Here is a 25446-nt window from a genome sequence, read left to right on the forward strand (position 1 = left end):
AGGGATTAGGAAACATGCCTTATAGCAGTGGTTCTCAAACTTTTGTACTGGTGACCCCTTTCAAATAGCAAGCTTGTGAGTGTGACTCTCCTTATAAATTACAAACGCTTTTATATATATGTAATAAATGCTAGAGGCAAAGCAGGATTTGGGGTGGAAGCTGACAGCTTGCAACCTCCTGAGGGGTCCTGACCCCCAGTTTGAGAGCCCCTGCCTTATGGTGAGCGACACAAGGAGTTCAATCTATTTAGTTTTTTAAAGAGAAGGTTAAGGGGTGACTTGATCATAGTTTGTAAGTACCTATATGGAGAACGGAAATTTGATAATAGTGTAACATCGGCAGATGGTATTGAACCTGGGACCTCAATGCATGAGCCTCTACTGCATGAGCTAAAAGCCAACTGTCTGCTAGCTAAATCTGTACAACAGACTCATAATCTCTCTCTAAGTGGTCTCAGTGCCACTAAATGGAGGTGTGGGTTACAGTAGCATTCTCTTCTGTCTTGAAGTCAAACAAGCTCCAAAGGCTGCAGGTTGAAGCTAGACAAATTCAGACTAAAATAAGTGGCAAATTTTTGACTGGGAAGGTAATTAATCACTGGAACAATTTATAAAGGGTTGTGGTAGATTCTCCATCACTGGCAATTTTTAAATCATACTGCTTTATTGGGCACTAGCTTAGTGTCGTTTCCCATGATCCTGAGAACTGATAAAGAGAACACAGAAAAGGGTCACTGATAAATAGTTTCTCTCTTTCTCCCCCGCTCTCCATTTCTCCAGCTCTCATCTCTATTCTTTCTTGCATGCTGTCCTTACTCTTGTAACAGTGTTCCTCTCCTTGCTCCCAGATTTTACCCTCTTTTCAAATGCCACATTAAAAACTTATTTTCCACAAAGGACACAGTCCATAATAATGGTAATCGACCTTGATATTTTTGTGTGTCTGTACTGCTTAGAAATAGGTAGGGATGGTGTACTATATGTTTGTATAGTACTAAGCTCCCAAGCTCCAGGGGCCTCCTGTCACCAAGCAATGGTTAAATATTTTTTAATATCTAAGAAAAATCCCAGGCAAAAAATGTCAAACTGGAGTTGAGGGTATAAAGCTGGATACTGAAAGCTAAGGTTACAATAGACAGAACCACTAGAAAGTAAGGAAATGCACAGTTAGGGTCACTGTCCTAAACAATCTTACTCTGCCCCTGTATGAGAATGTCTTTAGAAGAAATAAATACCAGGAGCTACCATCCACCATTGCTTAATTGCATCAATTACTCTAAATACTGAGCACTTATCCAACTGTACTGTACTGAATGCTTGTGGATAGATCACTGTTACAGCATTTAAAGTGAAAAATACCTCTCTACAAATTACAGTGAACATACCCACTTTCTTTAAGACCATACCCAGTTATCCAAGGGAGACTTTTACATAAAGGCACTTCCGAAATTGAGCACATTCAGTATAATCATTCAGGAAAAGGTGCTCAATGTATACAGGTTTTCAACTCTAAAAGTGTTATTTTACTGCACCACATAGCATGGATTTGTTAGTCTCTAAGGTGCCACAAGTACTCCTTTTCTTTTTGCGAATACAGACTAACACGGCTGCTACTCTGAAACCATGGATATATAGACACTGTAGTTGGAGATATGAACATCTCAAAGATTTCAGTGAAAAATAGTGAAAGGCTGCAAAGTGGAAAAGGATCACCCTTACATATCATAGACATATACAAGATCAAGCCCAGTACTTTAGGTTTCTTCAGCTCCACTGACAACTAAGGAAACAATGTGGATTTAAAGAAAGTCATGTTTCTGTCTGGCCAAGCTGAGCTCAGCACAAGACCTGCAGTAGAGACAAAGGTAATTTTATTTCACTTTTCTGATTTCCTGATTCTGGGGCTGACCAGTGGCTGGTTTGGCCCCCAACATAAGTTAGAGCAGTCCTGAAGTTGCTCCAGTTTAAACCCAACTACCTAAAGGAACCATTCTGGCAGCGAGTGTGTGTGGTGGTGGTGGATGTTACCAGCTCCAGGCTGCCTGTGGACATTCTGCTCAGTATTGCTAATGCTACCTTTTTTTTATTTTTTTATTTTTATTTTTATTTTGAGTGAAGGGATTTTGGCTGGGCTGGAGCTGAGTCTGGCCATGAGGGAGAAGCTCTAGCTCTTTAATGAATTTGAGGCCTGCTTTGGGGGAAGGAAGACCCCTTTGATTGGCTGCCTGCCCCACTTGTCTGTCCCTTAGAGCAGAGCAACCAGAGCTGCTGTAGGAAGAGATCTCTACTGCTTCTCCCTGCAGCTACCTAAAGTTGTTCTCGCAGGAGGGAGCAGAAATAGCTCAGCAGCTCAGAACAGCTCCTGCTCCTCCTTTCTACTCCCTTCTGTGAGCAGTTGACAGGGTTCTTCTACTCCTTCCCCCTGCAACACCAAACTTGGGAAGGAGCAGGTGTGTGGGAGTGAAAATCCCTTGGAGCTGCCCCCCAACCTGGAAGGGAAGAGGGGACTGTGCTACAGCTTTCCCCTTCCAAGCCTGGAAGAGGGAGGGTGTGAAGAACCCCAGGAAGAGCAAGGGTGAGGGGGGAGGGGATGAACTGCTGGAGAGTTGGGGGCTGTCTGGGAGCAGAACTGATGGGGGGGCCAAGGCAGTTTTGATCTGGAGGTTGGGAGCAAACATAATTGGGGAGCAGAAGTGGGGATGAGAGCTTTTGCAGTGCAGGCCAGAATTACCCTACCCACTAAATTTTGGATAGTGGGCAACACTAATTCTCTCTTTCACACACATGATGGGCAGGGGAGGTGTAAAAATCAAGACACCAACCCCCTCCCCCGTATAATCTTTTTTAAAAAGTTCATGTTTTGGGGTGTCTGATTTATGATCTCTCAAGGGGGTCCAGCTCAAGATTTTGGATCTCTTGAGGTTGGCAATACTACACTTCTTCTTATTGCCAGATTACTATCTTTCAAATACCTCTTAAAAACGTTTCCATAAAGCTAGTAATCTGGACCATAATCATTATGTGATTGACCCAGTGCTTTCCTGAATAGTTGGTTAAGGGTTTTTATGACAACTGCTCCCACACAGCAAACTTAAGGTGACCTAGTGTAACAGAAAACCAAGTCCATGATGTTTACAGCCACAGGCTACAAACGTCTTAAAATCCTTATCAGGACCCCCTTCAAACAAAATCCTTAACCAAAATGGCTCCATTTTACACCTAATGTGCAATGGGTAGAAGGTCAGTGTGGGAGGCTGGCAGAATTAAGGTTTTTAGGTGATCATTTTGCTGTGTATTTCCAAGCTTAATGGAGCTCTTTTTTTCTTTTTCTTTGAGCATAAACAGTTGAACTTCCAGGCTTTTCAAGTGTTTGTGTTTTGTAGACTAGGACAATGGGCTCTGAGTACATTTCTTATTGACACATATTTCCGGGCTTACCTCTAGAGTCACAAAAAGTTTTGGCTGAGGATTGTGTGTTTTTGGTTGGCGAGGGCATGAAAGCACTTTGAGATGAACTCTTATGTGTAGTTTCAGAGTAGCAGCCGTGTTAGTCTGTATTCACAAAAAGAAAAGGAGTACTTGTGGCACCTTAGAGACTAACAAATTTATTTGAGCATAAGCTTTCGTGACCTACAGCTCACTTCATCGGAGGGGGTTGTGGGAGGCAGGCTGAGTGTGGTGCATACTGCCCCCCCCCCATATACTGTAGCTCACAAAAGCTTATGCTCAAATAAATTTGTTAGTCTCTAAGGTGCCACAAGTCCTCCTTTTCTTCTTATGTGTAGGTTTCTGTAGTTGGGAGTGATTATTATTATTCATTACACTTTGCGGTGCCTGATTGTGTCAGACAGCAAGAGAGAGAGAGAGTGTGTGTGTGTGTGTGAGATGGAGTGGCTGGAGTGAGCCGGCTCCACTCATTGGCCAGGTCCCTGCCCCAAGGGGGCGGGCAGTCTCTTTGATCGGGGGTCCTGGGATGGCCATGGACTGAGTCAAGCTGGCATGCTGCTCCTCGCTTCCCCACAGGCTGCGGGAGGAGGGGAAGAACCGCCCTCGCCCACCCCGGCGCAGAGAGCGAGCCGAGAGCGAATGCCAGAGTGCAGGCGGGGGGGAGCCGGGAAGGGGCTGCGGAGCGGGCAGCGTTCTGAAGGGGTAGCGGGGAAGCCGGGAAAGGAAGAGACAACGCGGGGGACAAGGGTGGGCGCCAGGAACATGAAAGAGCCGAGCCGTGCGGGGTCGGCCCAGCCGGGTGGCGGCTGCGGCTGCTGAAGCGGGCGCTGCTGCTGGAGCAGCGGCGGCGCGGGGGGCGGGGGCGGGGGAGCTCCGCGGCGGGGCGCCCCCGGAGCGAGCCATGCGGGTTGCGAAGTGGCTAGCGGGTCTGCTGTGCCCGCTCTCCCTTCTCATCACCAAGTCCTGGGAAGTCCGGTTTCACCCCTCGCAAGGTAAACAGGCGGCAACAAAGAAGGCTGGGCTCGGCCCCGAGCGGCGGGGCGTCCCCGGGCAGCTGGAGGTGACACCGCGGCGCGGCGCTTTCGAGGAACGCGGCGCCCGGGTGGTGGTGGCGGGGCGCACGCGGAGGGAAATCCCGGCTCCCTGGAGGGCGCTGGGAACGGTGCCGCTGATGTCAGGGGGGCCGGGGTTTCACCCCCCGTTTGTAAGTGCAGGGAAGGAGGGAGGGGTGTGTGTGTGTGTGGGGGGGGGTGTGTTCAGCACGTGCCCGGGTCGCGGTGCGTGTGTGGGGGGCCACGCGTGTGAGTGTGGAGCGCATATTCGTGTGTGTTTGTGCGGTGTGTGTAACTGGAATGGGGGGGGGTGAAAAAGAGAGAGGGGTTGTGTGTGCCCTGAATGTGTGGGGCGCAAAACAGAGTGGGAGTGAACGTGTAGTACCTCGTGTCAGTGGGGGGCATCTGTGGGGAGGCTGTGGAGCCTAGGTTGGCGGGGTGGGTCAGTAGGGACTGTGTGGCATAGGGTCTGTGAGTTGGGTTGTGGGAGGCAGGCTGAGTGTGGTGCATTACCCCCCCCCACACACACACATACTGTATGTGAATGGCACTGACTTGAGCCTCTGCTTTTTACCATGGGCATGTCAATGGAAAGGAGGCACACAGGGCAGTCTTCAGCCTCCTGCTAAGCATGCTGGGGGTCGGGGGGGGGCACACAGTGTGTGGGGGTGTAGGAGGCTGGTCCTGTGTACAGCAGTGGGAGCTGGTACCTACAGTATGTACGAGTGTTTGGGGAGTGTGTATGCACTGATAATGTATGTCTCCTGCAGAGGAGACACAGGAGGGATTCCTTTGGAGACCCAAAGTCTCCTTCCTGACCCATGTCTCCTCAAGTAAGGCAGCTGCATGTTAGTGGGCAAATTTTGGATAAAAGTATGGCTTATTTCCACACTATTTGGTAAGGATGGCTCTCTTTCTTCCTGTTGCAGAGACCTTAGTGAAGGAACTCTCTTCCTACGAGATAGTCACACCTACCCGAGTGAATGAATTTGGAGACGTTTTCCCTCACACACATCACTTCAGGAGGAGGAAAAGGAGCTTGGAGGCACCAGGGGAGCCTGCTGCTTTCAGGACACATTACCAGCTCAATGCTTATGGGCAGCTCTTCCAACTGAACTTGAGCACTGATGCAGGATTCATTGCTGCTCATTATAAAGTGATGCATGTGGGGTCCCCACAGGAGCAGCCCTCCTCTGACTTGCGCCACTGCTTCTACCGGGGGCATGTCAATGCACAGGAGACACATACGGCTGTCTTCAGCCTCTGTGGTGGCCTGGTAAGCATGCTGGTTATTGCTTCCTATTCTCCTTCATTCATTTCTTTCCCTGTTTGAAAGAGGCTCCTTTGCAGCAGAGCTCAGTCTGAAATTCTCAAGCATTATTCGAGGTAGCTGGTCATGCCAGGAGTAAGTGTAGGTGTTGGCACTGTGTTGTATTGATGATTCTTTTTTGGTGAGCTATACGCATGCCATTTTCATAAGATCTGCTACTGGCATATTATAGGATTGTTTGGTATGGCACTTTAACACAGAAAAAACTCTGCCTCAGAAATACAATAAACCAGTGTTTTGATTAAGTGATGCTGCAAATCAGCATTAAACATTATATATGTACAGATGGGTAAGAAGTCAGGACTAGTGATGTGGTGTCCTGGGATAGTACAGGCACTAGCCTTTCTTTGGCTATTTCTTCCTCTGCTTCCACAAATGCTGTAGGACAAGAAGATGAAGAAGAGAAGCTCCCAGTGTTCCCTGTGCCACAATCATCCAAATCTTCTGCATTGAAGTAAATAAAAAAACCTTCTGTTGACTTCAGTGAGAACAGAATTAGGCCATGTATATACTGAGCTCATGAGAGCCATAAAGCTAAGTAGATTTGTTTTATTTACTCTTCTGACTCCCACCCTGGGCTACAAAATATGAGAACTGGCCTTTTCCTCTTTATTTACAAATCACAAACTACCCAACACTCTTTGAAGATGTACACTGGCTTCTTCTTTTGCCACTTTTGTCAATTTCTTGTTTTTTCACTGTGATAATACTGCTTTATATTAAAACGAGGATGACATTATAAAGCAGTTATTTAAGTTATCCTGTCTAATATTTGGTATTTTATAAATCAAGCATTCTAAACTTGTAATGATAAAATTGTATCTCAGAGCTTTTTAATATCAAGTAGTACGTATTGACACAGAGTATATTTTTGTTTTAGTTAAACCAAAACAAAACAAAAAAACCCACTTAGAACATATTGCAGATGTGGTAAAGGAGTAAGATATAGGGCTTATCTACATTTAAAACACTACAGCGGCGTGCTGCTCTTCAGTGAAGACGCTACCTGTGCTGACGAGAGGGATTATCCCATCAGCATAGGTATTCCACCTCCTCGAGAGGCGGTTTAACTGAGGTGTTATGGGGTCTGGATTTTTTTACACCTCTGAGTGATGTTACACCAACCTAATTTCCAAGTGTAGACTAGGCCGTAGAGTGAGGGCTGTTATGTTCAATAGACCTGCCATCCAAGCACAATGTTATAAAACATTTCCCTTTAAAAATATGATTGTGTAATTGCTGCTATGTTAATTTAGGACTAGATTGTGTACAGGCCTAGTCCCGTGCTGCCATGCATGCAAGTAAAAGGAGTAAGGCTTTTAGGTCTGGGCATTGGGGGCACAAGGGCTGCATATACTATACTCTTCCCTACGAGCACTTGAGCAAGGAAGATGCAGAAAATAGAGCAGAGCTAGCTGGATGTGAGTGGGGGGATTATGCAGCAATTTACAGAAGGCTGACAAATAGCATACTCCCTTCTGTGACAGTGTTAAAAGGGGAGCCCCAGAGGAAACTATACTTCAGAGGGGTGTCTTTGCTCAATTCCTTCCATGTGCTCCTTTTGGGATGGTGTAACTATGTGCTACTGTATACTCAGACCTGAGCCTGCAGACTTGGTCTAGCCCTAAAACATTGACTATTTGAGCTGAAAAAGTAAACGGTCCAGATCAGATGTTTTCATGTGCATATCCAATCTTGCTTTTGAAGCATCCCTAATAAATACTGATGTACATCATAAAAAATGAAAAAACAACTCCACCAAAACAAAACACTATATTGCACGTACAATTCTCCCTCTTGGGAGAGGATGGGAAGTTCATCATGTTTAATGTTTTATTGAAAGGTGCTCAGATTAAATTGGTATAATAAGCTGCAGCAAATAGATCTTTCTCCTTTTACAGTTTTCATTATCTAGGAACTCCCATCCCATGTAAAGCAGTTTTTCACTACTTGAAGGGACATCACTAACCTGAAAGGCACAACTATCTGAAATATTTGTATCTATTGTATTTATAAATAATATGTAAGCTTATTGGAACTGAAAGAAGTTAGTGAAAAATATTTTTCTCAGTTTTTTAGTTTATTTGTGTTGTATAGTCAACAGCCAGTCTTTGTCATGTATAGTTTTAAATGGGACTAATCATGGAGAAAGTACTACTGTGAGTAAGGATAGTAGAATTTAGCCCTTAGTTATTTTATAACCCTTTATTGTAATTATATTGGGACAAATCCTGTCTCTTAGTGGGACCCATTTTCTCCATGTTAAACCCAGTTACTTGAGCCTGGCATGTGGAAGTGAAGGGTGCGGGAGGATTTCTCTCATTGCAATTCCCAAGAAATCAGAAGTGAGTGAAGTTTGAAAGGCTGTTTTGAGCCAAGTGATGACAGTTATGTTCTCCAGTTTCATATGCTTCAGGGGAACTGCTATGGACCAATGCTGTAAACGTTAAGGGGAAAAAACAGGACTTAAAAATGCTACAGGAAAATTAAAATTTTTTTAAAAAATTGCTCTGAAGATGTATACAATGTACCTGAGAGTGATCAGAAGTTTAGTTGGTAAACCAGGTCTCAATACCCACTTAATCTCTTTGGCATCTTTCTCCACTTCCCTGACTTCATCCACAACCTTCAGTACTGCCTCCTAAGTTCCTACCCTCTTCCTGTTTGCATCCCTGACTCCAGTCACCCTCTCAAGCTTCTGCTGCTCTTTCTGACCTCAGTGTAAGCTGCTCCCAAGAGCATATATGGTTGCACAGTACCCAGGGAATGTTGCTTAAAGGCTGTTGACAAATTGTGTGCACTTTTGATGTGTTACATGGCAGAACTTTCACTAGGTTCAGGGATGTAAATGGCAGGGGGAGGTTAAGAGGTTATTAGGGAGCTTGTAATAATTGCAGGAGAGAATCTATAATTAGGAAAGTTGGGGATGCAGTCAAAGGCAGGAGGTTAAGTGGGCTCACAGTTGGACTTCTGATCACTTGCAAGCAGACAATTTACATCTTTTGAGTCATTTCTAAAATTTCAAACTTTATTTTCGTAAGTTCTATTTCTTTGTTTTTGTTTTTACTTTTACTGCATTAGTCAATTTTAGCTTCCTATAAGAGTGGGAAACAAGGTCTCCTGTGGATGTCACTGGCTGCATGTGGACCAAAGTGGCCTCTCAAACATTATCCAGACAGGAAAAAACAAAAGAGGTAAAAATTCATTTAATTTTACAAGTTGATTGAGAAATACAGGGAAATACTATTGAAAAGAATATTTCAATATAGTAGATGACACCGTTATTTAATAATCATGACTGGAGTGAGTCTTCAATTCAAGGTAGCTCCTATCTAAAGAAAAAGTGAGAATTAAAAAAAAAATTAAACTATTTAATGCTGTAGAAACAGTAGGCTCAGCCCCTTGAGGAGAATTGTGTTGTTCTTGAGACAGACACAGGGATATGTTGTTGGACTCTAGCGAGACATAAACCATTTTCCGCAGCTGGAAGGATGGGTTGGCCAATCTTTTGCCAAATGTTATCCCCTTCTTTCATTGCTGCAGAGGACTCCAAATCCAGCATGGTTCTATTGTGGGGTTGTGTGTGTGGGAAGGGAGTATGTGTAGGGATACGTGGAGCCTTTTTGCAGGTGCAGTCCTTGTATGTAGTACAGATCCCAGCTTGTCTCTGCCACACCCAAACTCTGCTGAACATAAAGCCACTGGATCTTCTGTTACATGAAGCACAGAAAAACAGAAGTGGTAAGGACTAAAGCAGTGTCAGGTGTGTAATAGTCTTCAGAGTAACTTAATTGTCACCTCTGTCGCTTAAGCAGAGAATTTTTTTCAGACCCTTCTGGTAACGCCCCTCTTCTCCACACTAAACGTGGCTATTCTGATTTTGGGAGAGGGGGGAGAATTTGGGCCCAAGCGTTGATCTCCAGAACTTACTCAGTGCAAGAGGTTTTGTTTGTTTTGTTTTAATAGGGGGTGGGTGGATCACCTTTCTGGGGATTCTGAAAACAATTGTGTCTGCTACTAAGTAGGAGTGTAGTAGCTTCTTTTCAAGAAAAGTAAACAGTCCTGGAATTTGTTTTACTGAAGTGTTATTTTTAATTATATTTGGTTAAAAATTGGATGGCCGTCAGAAACCGGTACTAACATATGCCAGTGGTTAGACTCATCTGGAATTACATTATACAGATAACAGCCCACTGGTATTTGTTTTTTCCCTCTTTAATGTAGTTAAAGTACAACAGTACTAGTGAGTTGGAATAAATTGGGTTTTCAAAGAAAACTTTTACAGTGCTTGTCACTGGATGCTAAATTTTCCTTTTAGGTAACATTTAATTTTAACTAATAGTTACTTCCTAACTCTGAAGAAGAGATCAGTGTGCAGAAGCTCAGTTAAGCATATAACGTACATGAGCATCAGTATTATATCATGTAACCCTTCTACCCATCAGAGTTGGCAGCAACAAGGGCCGGGTTCAGTATCTCGGGGTTCCTTCCAATAACACAATGCAAAACCGGCTCGAGCCCCCACCCAGTGACCTGGGACAAATATATACCACCCCTGCTGAGCGCCTCCAAGAGGCAATACTTCCCCTCTCGCAAGCACAGAGTCTGAGTGTAGCAAAAGCCTTTTAATAACAGAGAGAAACAATGTGGCATTATGTTGGGGAAACACCACCAACAGGATTCATAACACAACCTATGAGCAAAAAAACCCACCCCAAGCAAATTGGGGTGTGTCCTTTCCCTTTGGTTCTTGAGTCCCGCAAAGTCACCCAAAGTCCCAAAAGTCCAACAATCCAGAAGTCTCTGTCCCTGGTCAGTGCAGCCCCAGAGTTCGAAAGTTTATCTGCAGAGTTTTACCTCCTGACCTGGGTGGAGATGGGGAGGGAGTGGGGGTTAAGAGGCACCTTACGTGATCCAAAGCCGATTGCCCACCTCTCCATGGAGCTCTGCTCCACCCTCCCAGCCATCCCACAAATTGCTCCGCTCTGCCAGCTACCCCCATGAGCTGCTCCAGCCATCCCACAAACTACTCCGCTCCACCAGCCGCTCTGCTCTGCCAGCCGTCCCATGAGCCGCTCCAGCTGTCTCGCAAACTGCTCCGCAATATATCTTCAGGCTCCCCAGTACTCAACACTACACTCAGTGATTTCAGCTCTTAGTAAGTTTAGCTCTTTTGTGATTTCAGCTTTTAGTAGCGGAGCCTCAGTGCTGGTGCACCATAGGCCCAAAGCGAATTCAGCTCAGCAGCGTGTAACTAGACTGCTAATAGAATCAAAATTAGCTCTGATATTCCACAGTAGAGAGAGGAGAAAGTGCAATTAGCATACAAGGCTCTTACCAGGGGGCTATACCACCAGATACTAATACCTGTCCCCAGCCTCTCACAATTCACTGAGTTTTGGGACCCATGTCCCTTGGCTAGCGAGTGCTACGTAGTTGATGGCAAGTCCCTCCATCATAACAAAAGGCCAAGTACAGTTCCACTGTCCTTGATTCACATAATCAGGATAATAACAATTTATTTTTCCTGCCCCAATAACAGAGAAACTGGGGATCCCACAGCAGCCAAAGTGACCATTTGGGCAGCTATGGGCTCATGCTGGGGGGGTGGGTGTGCATATGCAAATGAAATCAGCCCCTGATGTTCTTTTCCACAACTTGCCACAACTCACCACCAGATGTCAGGGTGGAGCTCATCCTGACTCCGCTTACAATCAGATGGGGAAAAGATAGGAAAAATGTTACCAACTGTCAACAATTGACAAACAATCACTCTTTGGACAAATTTAATTGCTGCTGACAAACACTTAAACATTCTGAGTTCATTAGGAATCCTCTATTCTGGTAGATGAAGCTGTAACCCTAAATCTCCATAATATGTCATGGAAATACTTAAGTACTACTAGTATTGTCATCCCTCACCAACACAAATTGGCATAAGAGACAGGAATTTACTCACTGAGTAAAACTTAAGTATTGTTATGTTTATATGTAAGCAAAAAAGACAGGACAGGAATCTGTTCAAACTCTCCAGACACTCAGTGCAATGAGAGAGAACTGGGAGTTGAATGCTTTATTTTTTCACTTGGATTTTTCAGTTGATTTTTTTCTCTGCTACTTTCTCCCTGATTCTCATGGTTTTGTCTTTTGTGCTCTCGCTTTTCCTTTCTTCAGCATGATTTCTCACTGACACTACTACTCACATACTCTGGCCTGCTTCCTGTTAACTTTCCCTCACTGTCCATTCTTGTAGACAAGGCCAATCTCTAACTAAATGGGTTTTGCATATGTCACACTTGAACAGCCATTTGTAACTAAGAGACTATTTTATTGACAACACAGTTGTCTCAAGGCTCCTCAGTCTCACTTTGCCTGTTTAAGCTCTCAGGTTTGCTTCACAATCTTTTGTTAGGCTTTCCCTCCGCCCCAGTCTAGTCAGGCATTCTACCTAAGGGGACATTTAAATGTGTGAAATAGAAGAATAGAAAAATTATTTAGTGCTCTTTATGACCATATCATGTGAGCATGTCTAACAGGATCTCTCTGCCTCTCATGGCAAAACTCAGTCATTGTGTATGGTGGCTTCTGAGTGATCAAAGGTATCTGCCTCAACTGAAATCAAGGAAGAGCAACCATTAACAGTTGAAGAACCAACAACTCATATGAACCTGTGACTCTAAAGTGAGACATGCCCTTAGAGCAGGGGTGGGCAAACTTTTTGGGCCGAGGGCCACATCTGGGTGGGGAAATTGTATGCAGGGCTGGGGCTAGGGTGTGGGGTGCGGGAGGGAGTGCAGGGTGTGGGAGGAGGTGCAGTGTGCAGGAATGGGCTCAGGGCAAGGGATTGGGGCAGAGGAGGGGTACAGGGTGTATGAGGGGGCTCTGGGAAGGGGGTTGGGTGCAGGAGGGGTGTGGAGTGCAGGAGGGGCTCAGCGCAGGGGTGCAGGAGGGGTGTGGACTGCGGGAGGGAGCTCAGGGCAGGGGGTTGGGGTTCAGGAGAGGTGCGGGGTGCTGCAGGGGGCTCAGAGGAGGGAGTTGGGGTGTAGGGTGCAGCAGGGGGCTCAAGGCAGGGGGTTGGAGTGTAGGGGGTGTTCAGGGTGCAGCAGGGGGCTTAGGGCAGGGAGTTGGGGGGGCAGGGTGCAGGAGGGTTTTGGGCTCCAGCCTGGCACCACTTACCTAAAGCAGCTCCAGGGTGGCAGCAGCTCGCACAGGAGCCAGGGCAGGCTCCCTGCATGCCTGCCCTGGCCTCACGCCGCGCCACTTTGGGAAGTGGCTGGCACCACGTCTCTGTATGGCCCCTGGGGAAGTGGGTGGCACAGGGCTCTGCGCGCTGTCCTTGCTGCGCCTCCAAGTACCTCCCCCGAAGCTCCCATTGGCCGTGGTTCCCTGTTTCCAGCCAATGGGAGCTGCGGGGTGCAATGCCTGGAGGCAAGGGCAACGCGTGGAGCCCTCTGCACCCCCCAGGGACCTGCGGCACCACAAGGGGCAATCCTGCGGGCCGGATCCGAAGCCCTGACGGGCCGGATCCAGCCTGCGGGACATAGTTTGCCCACCCCTGCCTTAGAGGCATGACTTTCTCCTCTTTTTCTCCCAGAGTTGTCTTTGATAGCTCACCTGCATTCTGGGCACCAAAGGCTTGAACTATCTCTTCTCCATCACAAACAAGAAAAAGATTTATTGTTAAAGCCACCTCAGTCTTGCTAGTCAAAGCTAAAATAGTGCCCACTCCTGTCCTATATCTTCTTAAATAACATAGGTCTCACTTCCAACGACTCAGTTCAGAGAAGCTAGGCTTCTGTTATCCCAGTTATTTAAGACAAACCTCATGTGTCCCCAAATGCTTCATGTAATATGGATATATCTGAACCTGATTTCTTTGAAGAGGACTCCTGTCCAAATTAGTTATTTTCCCCATCAAAATATACCTATCTTATACAAAAATATCTCTAAATTCTTAGTACAATGAATTCTTAGGACAAAATTGTACTTGATAATAGGTGGGTTGCATCTAATTCTTGTTTCACCCTCATGGATATAAGCTAACATTTTAGAAAGTAAAGTTGTGGACTCCTTATCATAAAGTAGATACCATAGTTGCAAATTGCTCTTGAAAATTCTCTCTTTTCTGATTGAGGGGAATGTCACACTCCAAACTCTCTAGGACAAACATGGACATATTCTCTGCAGAGATCCTATGAATTCTACTGTCACTGTCTTTCACCAATTTTATGCAACCACAACCTTGACTATGTATTGTTGAGCTTTCACCTCTGTATGTGACCCCTCTGAAAGTACACAGAGGGATTTCCACATACATCTTATATTGTATTGTGACACTTACATGATATACGTATTTATTTGGATTTGGATACCTATCCCAGGCTCTGAGTGCATTGACAAATCATTGTATAAACAGTTCATAATAAAAACAAGAAGAGCAGAACAGCAGCAAACCTCATCAGCCAGTCAGCAGGAAACAAAACTTCCACACTTCAGTTTTCCCCAAACTCCACACACCTTCTGCTCTCCCTGGACACATATGCAAATAGATAGTCTTTTAAGCATGCCACAAAGGTCAGTAAATTCTGGCAGCTATTATTATTTCAAACCATGAGGTATGTGTGGGAGAGTGAATTCTACATCTGAGGTTCCCTCACAGAAAATGACCTGTCTGCAGACCTGCTCTTACAAACCAAAGGGATTTCAGCCTGAGTGCTACAGGTGATCTCAACTGCAGTATTTTCACACAGGAGAGATGCTGGCTCTCATACAGGCAGGTCCCAAACCTTTTCAGGCTTATAGGACTAAACTAACACGTTAAGTTTCACCTGCAAACCAACTAGTAGCCAATGGAGATCATAGAAGGTTGGTCTCATGTGCTCTTGGGGAGAGAGCCGCTTATTAAGCAGTCTATAACACATACTTGACTCACTTTAGCTTCCAATTGATTTCAGATGTAGCCTTATGTAAAGTGTATTGCAGCAGACTGGATTATGGTAGCAAGGTCTGTAACTGTGAGAAGAGGTCACAATCTCCTGACTCACTGTATATTGAAAAAAGCAGTCCTAGTCACCACTGCTGTTTGATCATCTAAAAACAACTGAAAAGCTACCAGGACCTCAGAATTATGTACTGGAGTGGCACGGAGTGGATATGCGTCCTATCTCTCATCCCTAGCAAAGGGATCAATATAATCTTTGTCATATCTTCTGGTTACTTTGCCAAGCTTATCATCGTCATCATCTCAATTTTATTAGTTTTGAACCACGACCAATTTGTGCTCCATGACACAATCTCTACCAGATACTGGGGGGGGGGGGGGGGAGAGATACTTAATCATACCCTATGAGTCTCACAAACTGGAGATAGAAAACTGGTTGTGATCAGCATAATAAAACTTTAGAATCCAGTTCTTCTCACTAACTCTCCTAATAGTCCCATACACGATAAACAGGAGAAAGCTCTCCAACTGTTAGCCATCAGGATAGGGCTGTGTTTCTGTATTCTTCTTCCTCTAGTGAGAGTGTGAAGTGCCTCCACACAGATCCAGGAAGTTCTTGTTAAACAGTATTTGGGATATTTGAGTTGGTGACAGTTTATTAAATATTTTTGAAGGACAAAAGTCGGGGTATAAATTCCACCAAAACATAAGAACATAAGACTGGCCATACTGGGTCAGACCAAAGGTCCATCCAGCCCAGTATCCTGTCTACCGACAGTGGCCGATGCCAGGTGCCCCAGAGGCAGTGAACCTAACAGGTAATGATCAAGTGATCTTTCTCCTGCCATCCACCTCCACCATCTGACAAACAGAGGCTAGGGACACCATTCCTTACCCATCCTGTCTAATAGCCATTAATGAACTTAACCTCCATGAATTTATCCAGTTCTCTTTTAAACCGTGTTATAGTCCTAGTCTTCACAACCTCCTCAGGCTCAGAGTTCCATAGGTTGACTGTGTGCTGAGTGAAGAAGAACTTCTTTTTATTTGTTTTAAACCTGCTACCCATTAATTTCATTTGGTGGTCCCCAGTTCTTATATTATGGGAACAAATAAATAACTTTTCCTTATTCACTTTCTCCACACCACTCATGATTTGATATACCTCTGTCATATTCCCCCCTTAGTCTCCTCTTTTCCAAGCTGAAAAGTCCTAGCCTCTTTAATCTCTCCTCATATGGGACCTGTTCCAAACCCCTAATAAATTTAGTTGCCCTTTTCTGAACTTTTTCTAATGCCAGTATATCTTTTTTTAGAGGAGGGGACCACATCTGTACGCAGTATTCAAGATGGGGGCGCACCATGGATTTATATAAGGGCAATAAGATACTCTCAGTCTTATTCTCCATCCCTTTTTTAATGATTCCTAACATCTCGTTTGCTTTTTTGACTGCTGCTGCACACTGTGTGGACGTCTTCGGAGAACTATCCATGATGACTCCAAGATCTTTCTCCGGATTAGTTGTAGCTAAATTAGCCCCTATCATATTGTAGTATAGTTGGGGTTATTTTTTCCAATGTGCATTACTTTACATTTATCCACATTAAATTAATGTGTTGAAATGGATCAGAATGTGTATCAGTGATTTTTATAAGGTTTCTTTTGGGTTTATGGCTCATTCCACATGAAGCAGCACCACCTCCTGATGTGGGAGAGAAAAATAATCTCATGGTGTGTATCTTGTTATATTTGACACACAAGTGCATCTGAACTAAGACTGAAAATGGAAACTGATCTCCATTTGCTTGTAAATGCCACTGAATAGCAAAAGAACTAGCTGATTTGCTGTCAGGCTTACTACTTCGATAATTTCTTGCTCTGGTTTGAGTTGGGCAGTTGTGTCCCATTCTGTACTTTGGAAAGTTTGGGGAAGAAGGTGATTATATGTGTGTACTCACCGAAGTGCTATATGGGTCATTAACCATGCCTATCACTCTTCTTCAGGTGTTTAAACTTTCCTTGTGTCTTTGCTGGCCTATCCCAACTTCCTTTCAGAACCATTTTGTGGAAGAGACCCTGGGTTTCCTCACTTTTCACAGACTGTTCCAGTAGTTATTTCTCTTCTGTCTCAGCCTTCCTTAAGATCTTAAGAGAGTTTTGTTCATCTTGTATCAAACAGTGCTTGTTTACAAGCAAACCGTTATCTGTCACCATTCCAGATATCTTAAACAGAACAAATTTTATTTGGCATGGAATTGAAAATAAATAAAAAATCAAAATAATGAAAGGTAAGTCCATACAAAATATTGAAATAACTAGGCTAATACCACTGTAGAACTCATTAGCTAGGCTCTGCATTTAAATACAAAATATGAGTTAAGCCAGTGGTTTTCACCCTGTTGTTTGCGGACCCCTAGGGTGAAACTAAACTTAGACTATGTCTAAGATTTCCAAAAAGGTCCGCACCTCCATTAAAATTTTTTTAGGTGTCCACAAATGAAAAAAGGTTGAAAACTACTGAGTTAAGCTATATAAAAACCTTATGTGCTAATAAGACCTTTCATCTCTGCTTCCAAGCTGATAGCTTCCTCAGAGGCCTATCCTGTCCTTTTCTTTGCAAGTTTGTATGATATGATGCAGCAAAATGTATGCAAGATCAATCTCTCTCTCTGTGTGTTGTTGGTATATTTTTGAGCCCATTTATATTGCAAATGCAACCAATTTACAAAACCTGATTACAGTGCTTTTGACTTCCAACCTAGTTACAATGTGGTTGCTATTTATATTGTAGATGTGTTAAAACTTCAGACATGTAAAAGTTTATGTGAACTGTTTCATATCCCAAGCTTTAGCAAGCTTGTGCAACATGGTTATCATCTACACTGCTAATTGCAACAGTGTTGTAACTAGGTTGTCTGAGTTGGCTGTATTTGAAGTGTAAATAGATCCTTTGTATAACTAGCATCCCTTTGTTGATAGTCTTTGTGGCTTTATATCTGTATGGTGTAGAACCCAAGTGTTAAACATTAGCATGTTGATCACTACCTCATCAATTAGCTTAAAACTTAATATACATTGAGTTAACTCAAACTTAAACATTGTATTGTGAAGTGTTAACATCTTTGATTATATTGTTTATTCTTTGTCTCTTGATACACCAACTTATAAGGGCCTCCTAATTTGCATGGTTCTGTTTATATATTGTTTCATTTAATTATATGTTATTTCAAAAGGAGTTTGTCCGTTTCAGGCATGTGCAACTCCCAGTTAACTCAGTAAGATTTAAGCTTGTGTAAATATGGGGGGAATTTGACTCCTTGGTATGTAATTGGGTTTGAGGCAATCATTGATAGAGTCTAGTCAATTGCTCTACAGAGATATTTGGCAGATTCAGTTTGTTTCAAAATTAAATTGAAGTCTTATGTTAAACAAGTTTATTTTTTTTGTTTTTATGTAGTATTTAGTAGTCTTTACCATTCCATTGGGAAGTGCTGAGAAACATAGTAATTAATAAATAATAATGCTGAAATCCCAATTAAAATAAAGAAATTGTTCAGAATAGCATGAGTATTAGGAAAATGACTTACTGTATGCTATTTTGGTTAGACTGAAAAATATGCAGTTTCCTTAAATATTTTAAAGAGTTTTTATAGGTTATTCAGGTTTTGGTATATATTACTGTGAATTTCCCATGCCTTATTTCTATTTAATGTGGAAGGTGTTTATTCATGTGATTTGTAATGCTCAGCAATATTGATCTTTGTGATAATTCATATGAGCTGAGACTTGAGTTTTCCGCTTCGATTTAGTTGCCATAATATATAAACAACTTTGTTCAGACAATTGGACTTGTAGATGAGATTATCTGTTTAAGTGGTTTAATGGTCATATTTAAGGAAAGCTTAATGCTGTTTAAACTAAGTTAAATCAGTGTTTAATCAGCAGTTGAATTAAATTTTCCTCTCCTGTCCAATCATATTCACATTTCCAAGCGCGCACAATATCTTGGATATAGAACTTTAAAACCGTTTATGCATTAATGGGAATAATGATCACCTGTTGCATAATGTGACCAAGTAACTTTTTATCTTTGTGTGTTAAGTGGTCCTTACTAGACTTCTGAATATTGTCATATTTGTGTGTGGCTCATTCTGAGGTAGTAACAAATAGAGCTGGTCAAAAAGTGGAGAGGGGAAATTTTGGAAAAAAAAAACACCCCTTTTTTCAAATTTCAATATTTAATTGAAATTTTGAAACAGTTTGAACAGGTTTATAGTTGATCAAAAAAGGGAAAAAATGAGTGAAAAATTTGTTGAAGCATATTGTTTGAGTTTTAAAATTCAAAATTTCATCAGTCTTGAAATTCAAAAATTTTCTGCCATCTCTAGTAACAAGGGACAGAAACATATGTAGCAAACTTTTTCCTGTTTCTCAGAGTTGAACTAACCTGGGCATAGGCAGTTCCAAATTAGAGTGACAGAGGGGTAGAAATATAGATTCTTAGCTTTTATTTATTTCACTGGGTTTTAAGAACAAATAACAAGACAAGCTCCCCTGTCCTATAAAGTCTTATAATCTCAATTTACAATGAAAATGTGCTATAGTGTACAGTACATCTTCCCATGTAACACACATGTATATTGTTTTCCCTCATAAACTAAATATCACAACTTTCTGTCAACACAAGATGCAAATCGCATATTAAGTTGTAATTTCTGAATTCCACAACTTCATAACAGGCATTCCTGTTAGGATATGTTTGTCATTCTTTTGTACGCGTTATGGTACTTTTGGTAAGATTGGAACATTTGGACATGTTTCCAATGTATTTCACCAGTTGAGTGGGAGCTTTCTGCAGCAATTACAGTTACAGTACCTGAGAGACTAGTCAATTCAGTACAAGTCCGCTTTCCAAAGATATAGCATTAATATCTCATAATGAAGATTCACAAAAGTTGGACATGTTAGATCATCCAGTCCATCTTGCAAATGAAAGATTGTTCCTTGTAGTATAATTTTAGTATTTTGTCCAGTTCATTTTTAACAGTCAAAATGGATGGCTTCCATCAGTTCTCCTGATATCCCCATTAGATTGTTTTGGCAATTTGAGCTCTTGATGAATATCGGTTTAGGGACTTAGTACTATCTTTTGATTTTAACATTCTCCACATGTTGTTAGAAGTACACGAAACTGTCTGCTTTATCTTGTGCATTGTTCTTAGGCGGAATTAATTTGCCTATTCAGAGTCCATTTTGGTAGGCCCGTTCACTTTTGAAAGCAGGTAGAAGCAGCACAAATTTTTTCTTTGCTGGATGCAAGGATGTTTTGCTGTGAAACAGCTCTATGATGTGGGACAGTCCGTTACCTCTTTTGAGAGCAACATCCATATTCTTCACAACAGTAGCCATGTGGAGATTTTCTAAATTTGAGGATTCTGCTTTTCTTGCCTTCCTGTCTCTCCAGCCTTACTACTTACTCCCACCCACCACCCCCATTTGCCTCAAGATAAAAACTGCAAAATTGGAACCTTCCAGCTGGATCGCCTCTCATTGGATCACTGAATGTCTGTGCCTAAGCTGTCTTTCCCTTTTTCTGTATTCCTCCAAGTCAAGCTATTAACTTTCTACCACCAGGGCCTTCCTGCCAGTGCAAATTACTAATGATAATGGCAGAGTGTTGTTGTTAATAATTATAAAGAATCTAAAAGGGTACTCATCATTTGTCAGGCACCATGCGTCCTGAAGTCAGGCCTGTAGGGTTGCCAAGCATGAGCCTTATTCTTTGCACCACCATGCTGCAAGGCTATATAGGGAAACTGCAGCTGATATCTTGCAAGCAGAGGTTACACCCACTGACTCAGAAGAATCAGTTGACTAGCAGCCAGCTGCTGATTGGTCCCTCCTAGCATAAAGCTTCCTGTTCCTTCACCCCATCCTGTGAGGCCCCCACATGGGTGGAGCGGAGATGGGAAGAGGTGGAGCCTCGAGGGAAGAGGATGAGCGGGAGCCGGGTGGAGCGCTGACAGGGCCACAGCTGGGGTGCCCACCTTTTCGGTGGGAGTGCTCCAAAGGTGTCAGGTCAGCTGTTTGGGGAGGCTTAGTCTTCCCTGGCCTCTTATACCTGCCACCTATATTGCCATGTCCTTAGGTAAGTTGTTCCAATGGCTAATTGCCTTCCCTGTTAAAGACTTGTGCCTTATTTCTAATCTCAATTTATTTAGCTTCAGCTTTCAGCCCCTGGATCTTGTTATGGTTTTTTCTGCTAGATTAAAGAGCTATCTACTGTCAGAAATCTCTACTCTATGTAGACATTTGTGGGTTACAATCAGGTCACCTCTTAATCTTCTCTTGGATAAACTAAATACATTCAGCTTCTTAAGTCCAAGGTGTGTCTTCCCAAACTCCTATCCTTGTAGCTCTTTTCTGAACCCTTTTCAATTTGGAAACTAAGGTTAATTTCATGTTTCTGTAGCCTCTGCTGCTATACTTGTCCATGTGTTGTTCAAAGGTGCTATTAAACACCAGGTTGTAACATGTGTATTCATATATCTCATCAATAAATTCTGTAAGGTTTTCTTAATTTCTTCCATTACTCTTGTAGGGTAGCAAGTATGTTAGTGAAGCCTAATGAAATTTTAAACTATTCAAACAGACTCCATATAGTAGACAGAATTGTTCATCCATATAACCTAAATGTATTTTTCTTTTGATCTAATACAGACAACTGCCTAACTCATGCAGAACATCTTTGATCCATGGAATGGGTTGTTTGTCCGATGCTGATTTTTTTTGTTTAATTCACTCTAGTCTAGTGGATGGGTGAGGTTCTGTGGCCTGCAATGTGCAGGAGGTCAGACTAGATGATCATGATGGTCCCTTCTGACCTTAAAGTCTATGAGAATCACAGAGGTATGTGTTAGAGAAGATGACTTTGATTTTGTAATCTTTTTCTATTATGAGATCTGCTTATGAGATCTATCTACTTTTGATATGCTTTTACTTCTTTATGGAAGTGTTTTAGACAGATTTCTGCTTATATGATTTGACATGTATCTGCAGAATGTGAGTCAGGCAAATTCCATCTTCAACTCTTGGAAAAGGCTTGAACTTCTATTTCAACATGTATTTGGCAACTTGTCTGCGTATATCTGCTAAGTGACTTGGGTTTCATTGATTTTCCGCAATTCTTTTTCATTTACTGTGCTTGGAAAATGCTGTGTTTTTCTTTGGGCTAGTCCATTATCTACAATTACATCATATCTCTTGTAACATTTATGTCTCCTACAGGAATCTCACTGTCTGGCAATGCACTGGAATTTCATATTTAATCTATTGTAAACTTTACTGCAAAGTTTTTGCACGTCAGGATGATATGATGTTTTTATGGATTACTGAGTTTGCCATTTATCTGATATAACATTCTGATTCAAGCATTTTGACAAATGTTGCCAGTTTTGGGAAATGAACTAAAAGTCTCTTGGTTTTTTTGCAAAGCAGAATGTTCCACTGAAGTCTAAAATAAATTTTCATACTCATGATCACGCTGTATGGAGTTGTTCATGACCACGAGTGCCAACCTTAGGGCAGACAGTTGGAAAAGCAGGACAGATGTCCCCAGATGGTTGTTTGTTCTATAATTTAGACTCCACCAACCCAGTAACAAATGTGAACTTCTGAAGCACAGTAACAATCTTACCATGGAGTCACAGGCAGTCCCCTTGGCATGCCAGTCTATACTGTCACCCAGGCAAGTTGGACTTACTGATAAATAGTTATGTACAATAAAGACCACAAAAAATTCAGGTTGCTTCCAGTCTCAAGAGACTAGTCAGTTACCCCAGTTCATTTTGTACCTCAGATTTCACACCAAAGATAATCATAGGGTTAGAAGGGACAGCATCAGTCATCTAGTCTAACTTCCTCTAAGAGGCAGGATTCGTTGTGTCTAAACCATCCAAAACAGATGGCTGTCCAGCGTCCTTTTGAAAATCTCCAGTGAAGAAACTTGGACAACCTCCAGAGGCAGTCTGTTCCATTGTCCTACTGTTTTTACAGTTAGGAAGTTTTTCTTGAGATTTAATCTAAATCTGCTGTGCTGTAGGTTGAATCCATTGCCTCTTGTCCTACCTTCTGTGGCAAAAGAGAACAACTTTTCTCCATCATTTTTGTGGCAGCCTTTCAAGTATCTGAAGACCGCTATCATATCCCCCTTTAATCTCCTTTTTTCCAAACTAAACATACCCAGTTCCTTCAGCCTTTGCTCATATGGCTTTTATTCCATCCCTTTGATCATCTCTGTCACTTGCTCCTGGATCATTTCAGTTTCTCAACTTCCTGTCTATACATTGGTGACCAAAACTGGACACAGTACTCAAGCTGAGGCCTAATCAGCACCGAGTAGAGCGGTGCTATCACCTCCCGGGACTTGCATGCTATACCTCTGTTAATGCAACCTAAAATTGCATTTGCTTTTTTTGCAACAGCATTGCATTGCTGACTCCAACTGAGATCCTTCTAAGCAGTGCTGCCAAGCCAGTTCCCCCCCATTCTATATTTGTGCATTTAATTTTTCTTCCGAAGTGTAGCACCTAACATTTGTCCTTGGTAGGTGCTATGCTTTGTCTTTGTTGAATTTCATTTTGTTGTTTATAGCCCAGTTCTCCAGTTTATCAAGATCCCTCTGAATTTTAGCTCTATCCTCCAAAGTATTGGTAACTCCCACAGCTTTCTGTCAACTGCAAACTTGATCAGTATGCTTTCTATACTTATCATGTCATTAATAAAGATGGTAAACAACACCGGACCCAGAGCAGATGCCTGTGGAACCCCAGTTGAGACCTCCCACAATCTGACATAATTCCATTAATAGTTACTACTATTACTAACTATAGTTTGTTTGCAGTTGTTTAACCTATTTTGTATCCACTTAGTGGTGGTTCTGTCAAGCCCACATTTCTTCAGCTTATTTATCAGAATGTCATGTGGGACTGACATAATACTATGAGCCAATCCAAAAGCAAACTAAGGATTTATTAACTAGCAAAAAGAAATGAGTTATTTATAGATTAAAGCAAGAAACTTGTATACACATGAGTTATAGCCTGTACTTTCAAAAGGTGACTGAGTTGTAGTAATCTATCGGCACTGAATGTCTTTTAAGGCTTACCCAGGTTGACTGTGGGGATCTCTGCTTTTGTTTTCTAGTTCCAACCCTGTGAGACTCCAAACAGCAAAGAGATGAAGAATTTTCATGTCAGATATATTTATTTCCTTCTTCCAGAATTCACACTAATGGGACAAGCTTTCTTGCATGTAGCACATTTACAGGTGTGAGAGGGCCATCAGCCGAGTCTCTGTATCGTGATGCTGTACAATGGCCCATTTACTTTTAATAAAAGAAAAGGAGTACTTGTGGCACCTTAGAGACTAACCAATTTATTTGAGCATAAGCTTTCGTGAGCTACAGCTCACTTCATCGGATGCATAAAGTGGAAAGTACAGTGAGGAGATTTTATATATACACACAGACCATGAAAAAATATACATTGTAAGGAGAGTGATCACTTAAGATGAGCTGTTACCAGCAGGAGAGTGGGGTGGGGGGAGAGAAAACCTTCAAAAGGTTTTCAGACTTCATTGGACCATGGCCCCCTTCTCAGAACAAAAATTACTACATGACCCCAGGAGGGGTGACCGAAGCCTGAGCCCTGCAGCCTCCGGTGGGGGTGGGTGGGTGTGTGTGTGTGTGTGCGCACGCGCAAAACCAAAGCCCAAGGATTGCAGCACCAGGCGGGGGGCTGTAACTTAATCCCTGGTGCCCAGAGTTGAAGCCAAAGCCTGAAGCCCGCTGCCCAGGGCTGAAGCCCTCAGGCTTCAGCTTTGGCTCCAGGTGGTGAGGCTCGGGCCTTGGCCTCAGCAAGTCTAACACCAGTCCTGGTGACACCATTAAAATGGGGTTGCAACTCACTTTGGGGTCCTGACCCACAGTTTGAGAACTGCTGTGCTAGTTAATTTTAGGATACTTATTTGAATTGCTTAACTGTAAATGTTTCTTTTTCATTCAATATTTTAATGTATTGAAAAAGTGCAAGGGGTGTTACAAGAACCTCCTTTTCCACCCCGCATTACAGCATGCTTTATGTTTCATGTTGTTGGTGCTACCTCATTTCATTTTGGTGACACTGTACTATTGATTGGTTATCCCGTTTGATAAGGGCTGGAGCTTGCAGCTTTTCTGCTTTATGTGAATAATCCTTACTCATATGAGTAGTTCCACTGGAATTAATGGGCTACGTACAGAGTAAGGATTACTTTCATGAATAAAGGATTGCAAGACTGGCTACAGTGTTAAAGCCTATGATCAAATTCTCTTTAGATGGACTGACAAGTATAAGAACCTAACAGTCTAAATCAGGGGTTCTCAACCTTTTTCGTTCTGAGACCCCCCCCCCAACATGCTATAAAAACCCCACAGCCCAGCTGTGCCACAACAACTGCCAGGGCCTACATTAGGAAGGAGGGCAACTGCACGGGGCCGCACGCCACAGGGGGCCATGTGAAGCTAAGCTGCTTAGCCCTGGTTGGTGGGGCACAGGGCAGCATGGCTTTGGCTTTCTGCCCTGGGCCTCAATGAGTATAATGCAAGCCCGGCTTGGAGGACCCGCTGAAACCTGCT

The 25446-nt window shown here is 42.9% G+C and overlaps 1 protein-coding gene across 1 annotated transcript in view; it reads left to right on the forward strand.

The window, feature by feature from the left end:
• The first annotated feature begins 4348 nt into the window (after nucleotides 1–4348).
• Nucleotides 4349–25446, forward strand: part of ADAMTS20 (ADAM metallopeptidase with thrombospondin type 1 motif 20) — a 170740-nt gene continuing 149642 nt past the window's right edge. The window contains exons 1-2 of the mRNA XM_077807769.1: nucleotides 4349–4439; nucleotides 5429–5775. Coding sequence (XP_077663895.1) covers nucleotides 4349–4439; nucleotides 5429–5775 — 438 coding nt within the window. The remainder of the gene's footprint in view (nucleotides 4440–5428; nucleotides 5776–25446) is intronic.

Source organism: Eretmochelys imbricata, chromosome 1 (genome assembly GCF_965152235.1).
Source record: "Eretmochelys imbricata isolate rEreImb1 chromosome 1, rEreImb1.hap1, whole genome shotgun sequence".
Taxonomy (NCBI): domain Eukaryota; kingdom Metazoa; phylum Chordata; order Testudines; family Cheloniidae; genus Eretmochelys; species Eretmochelys imbricata.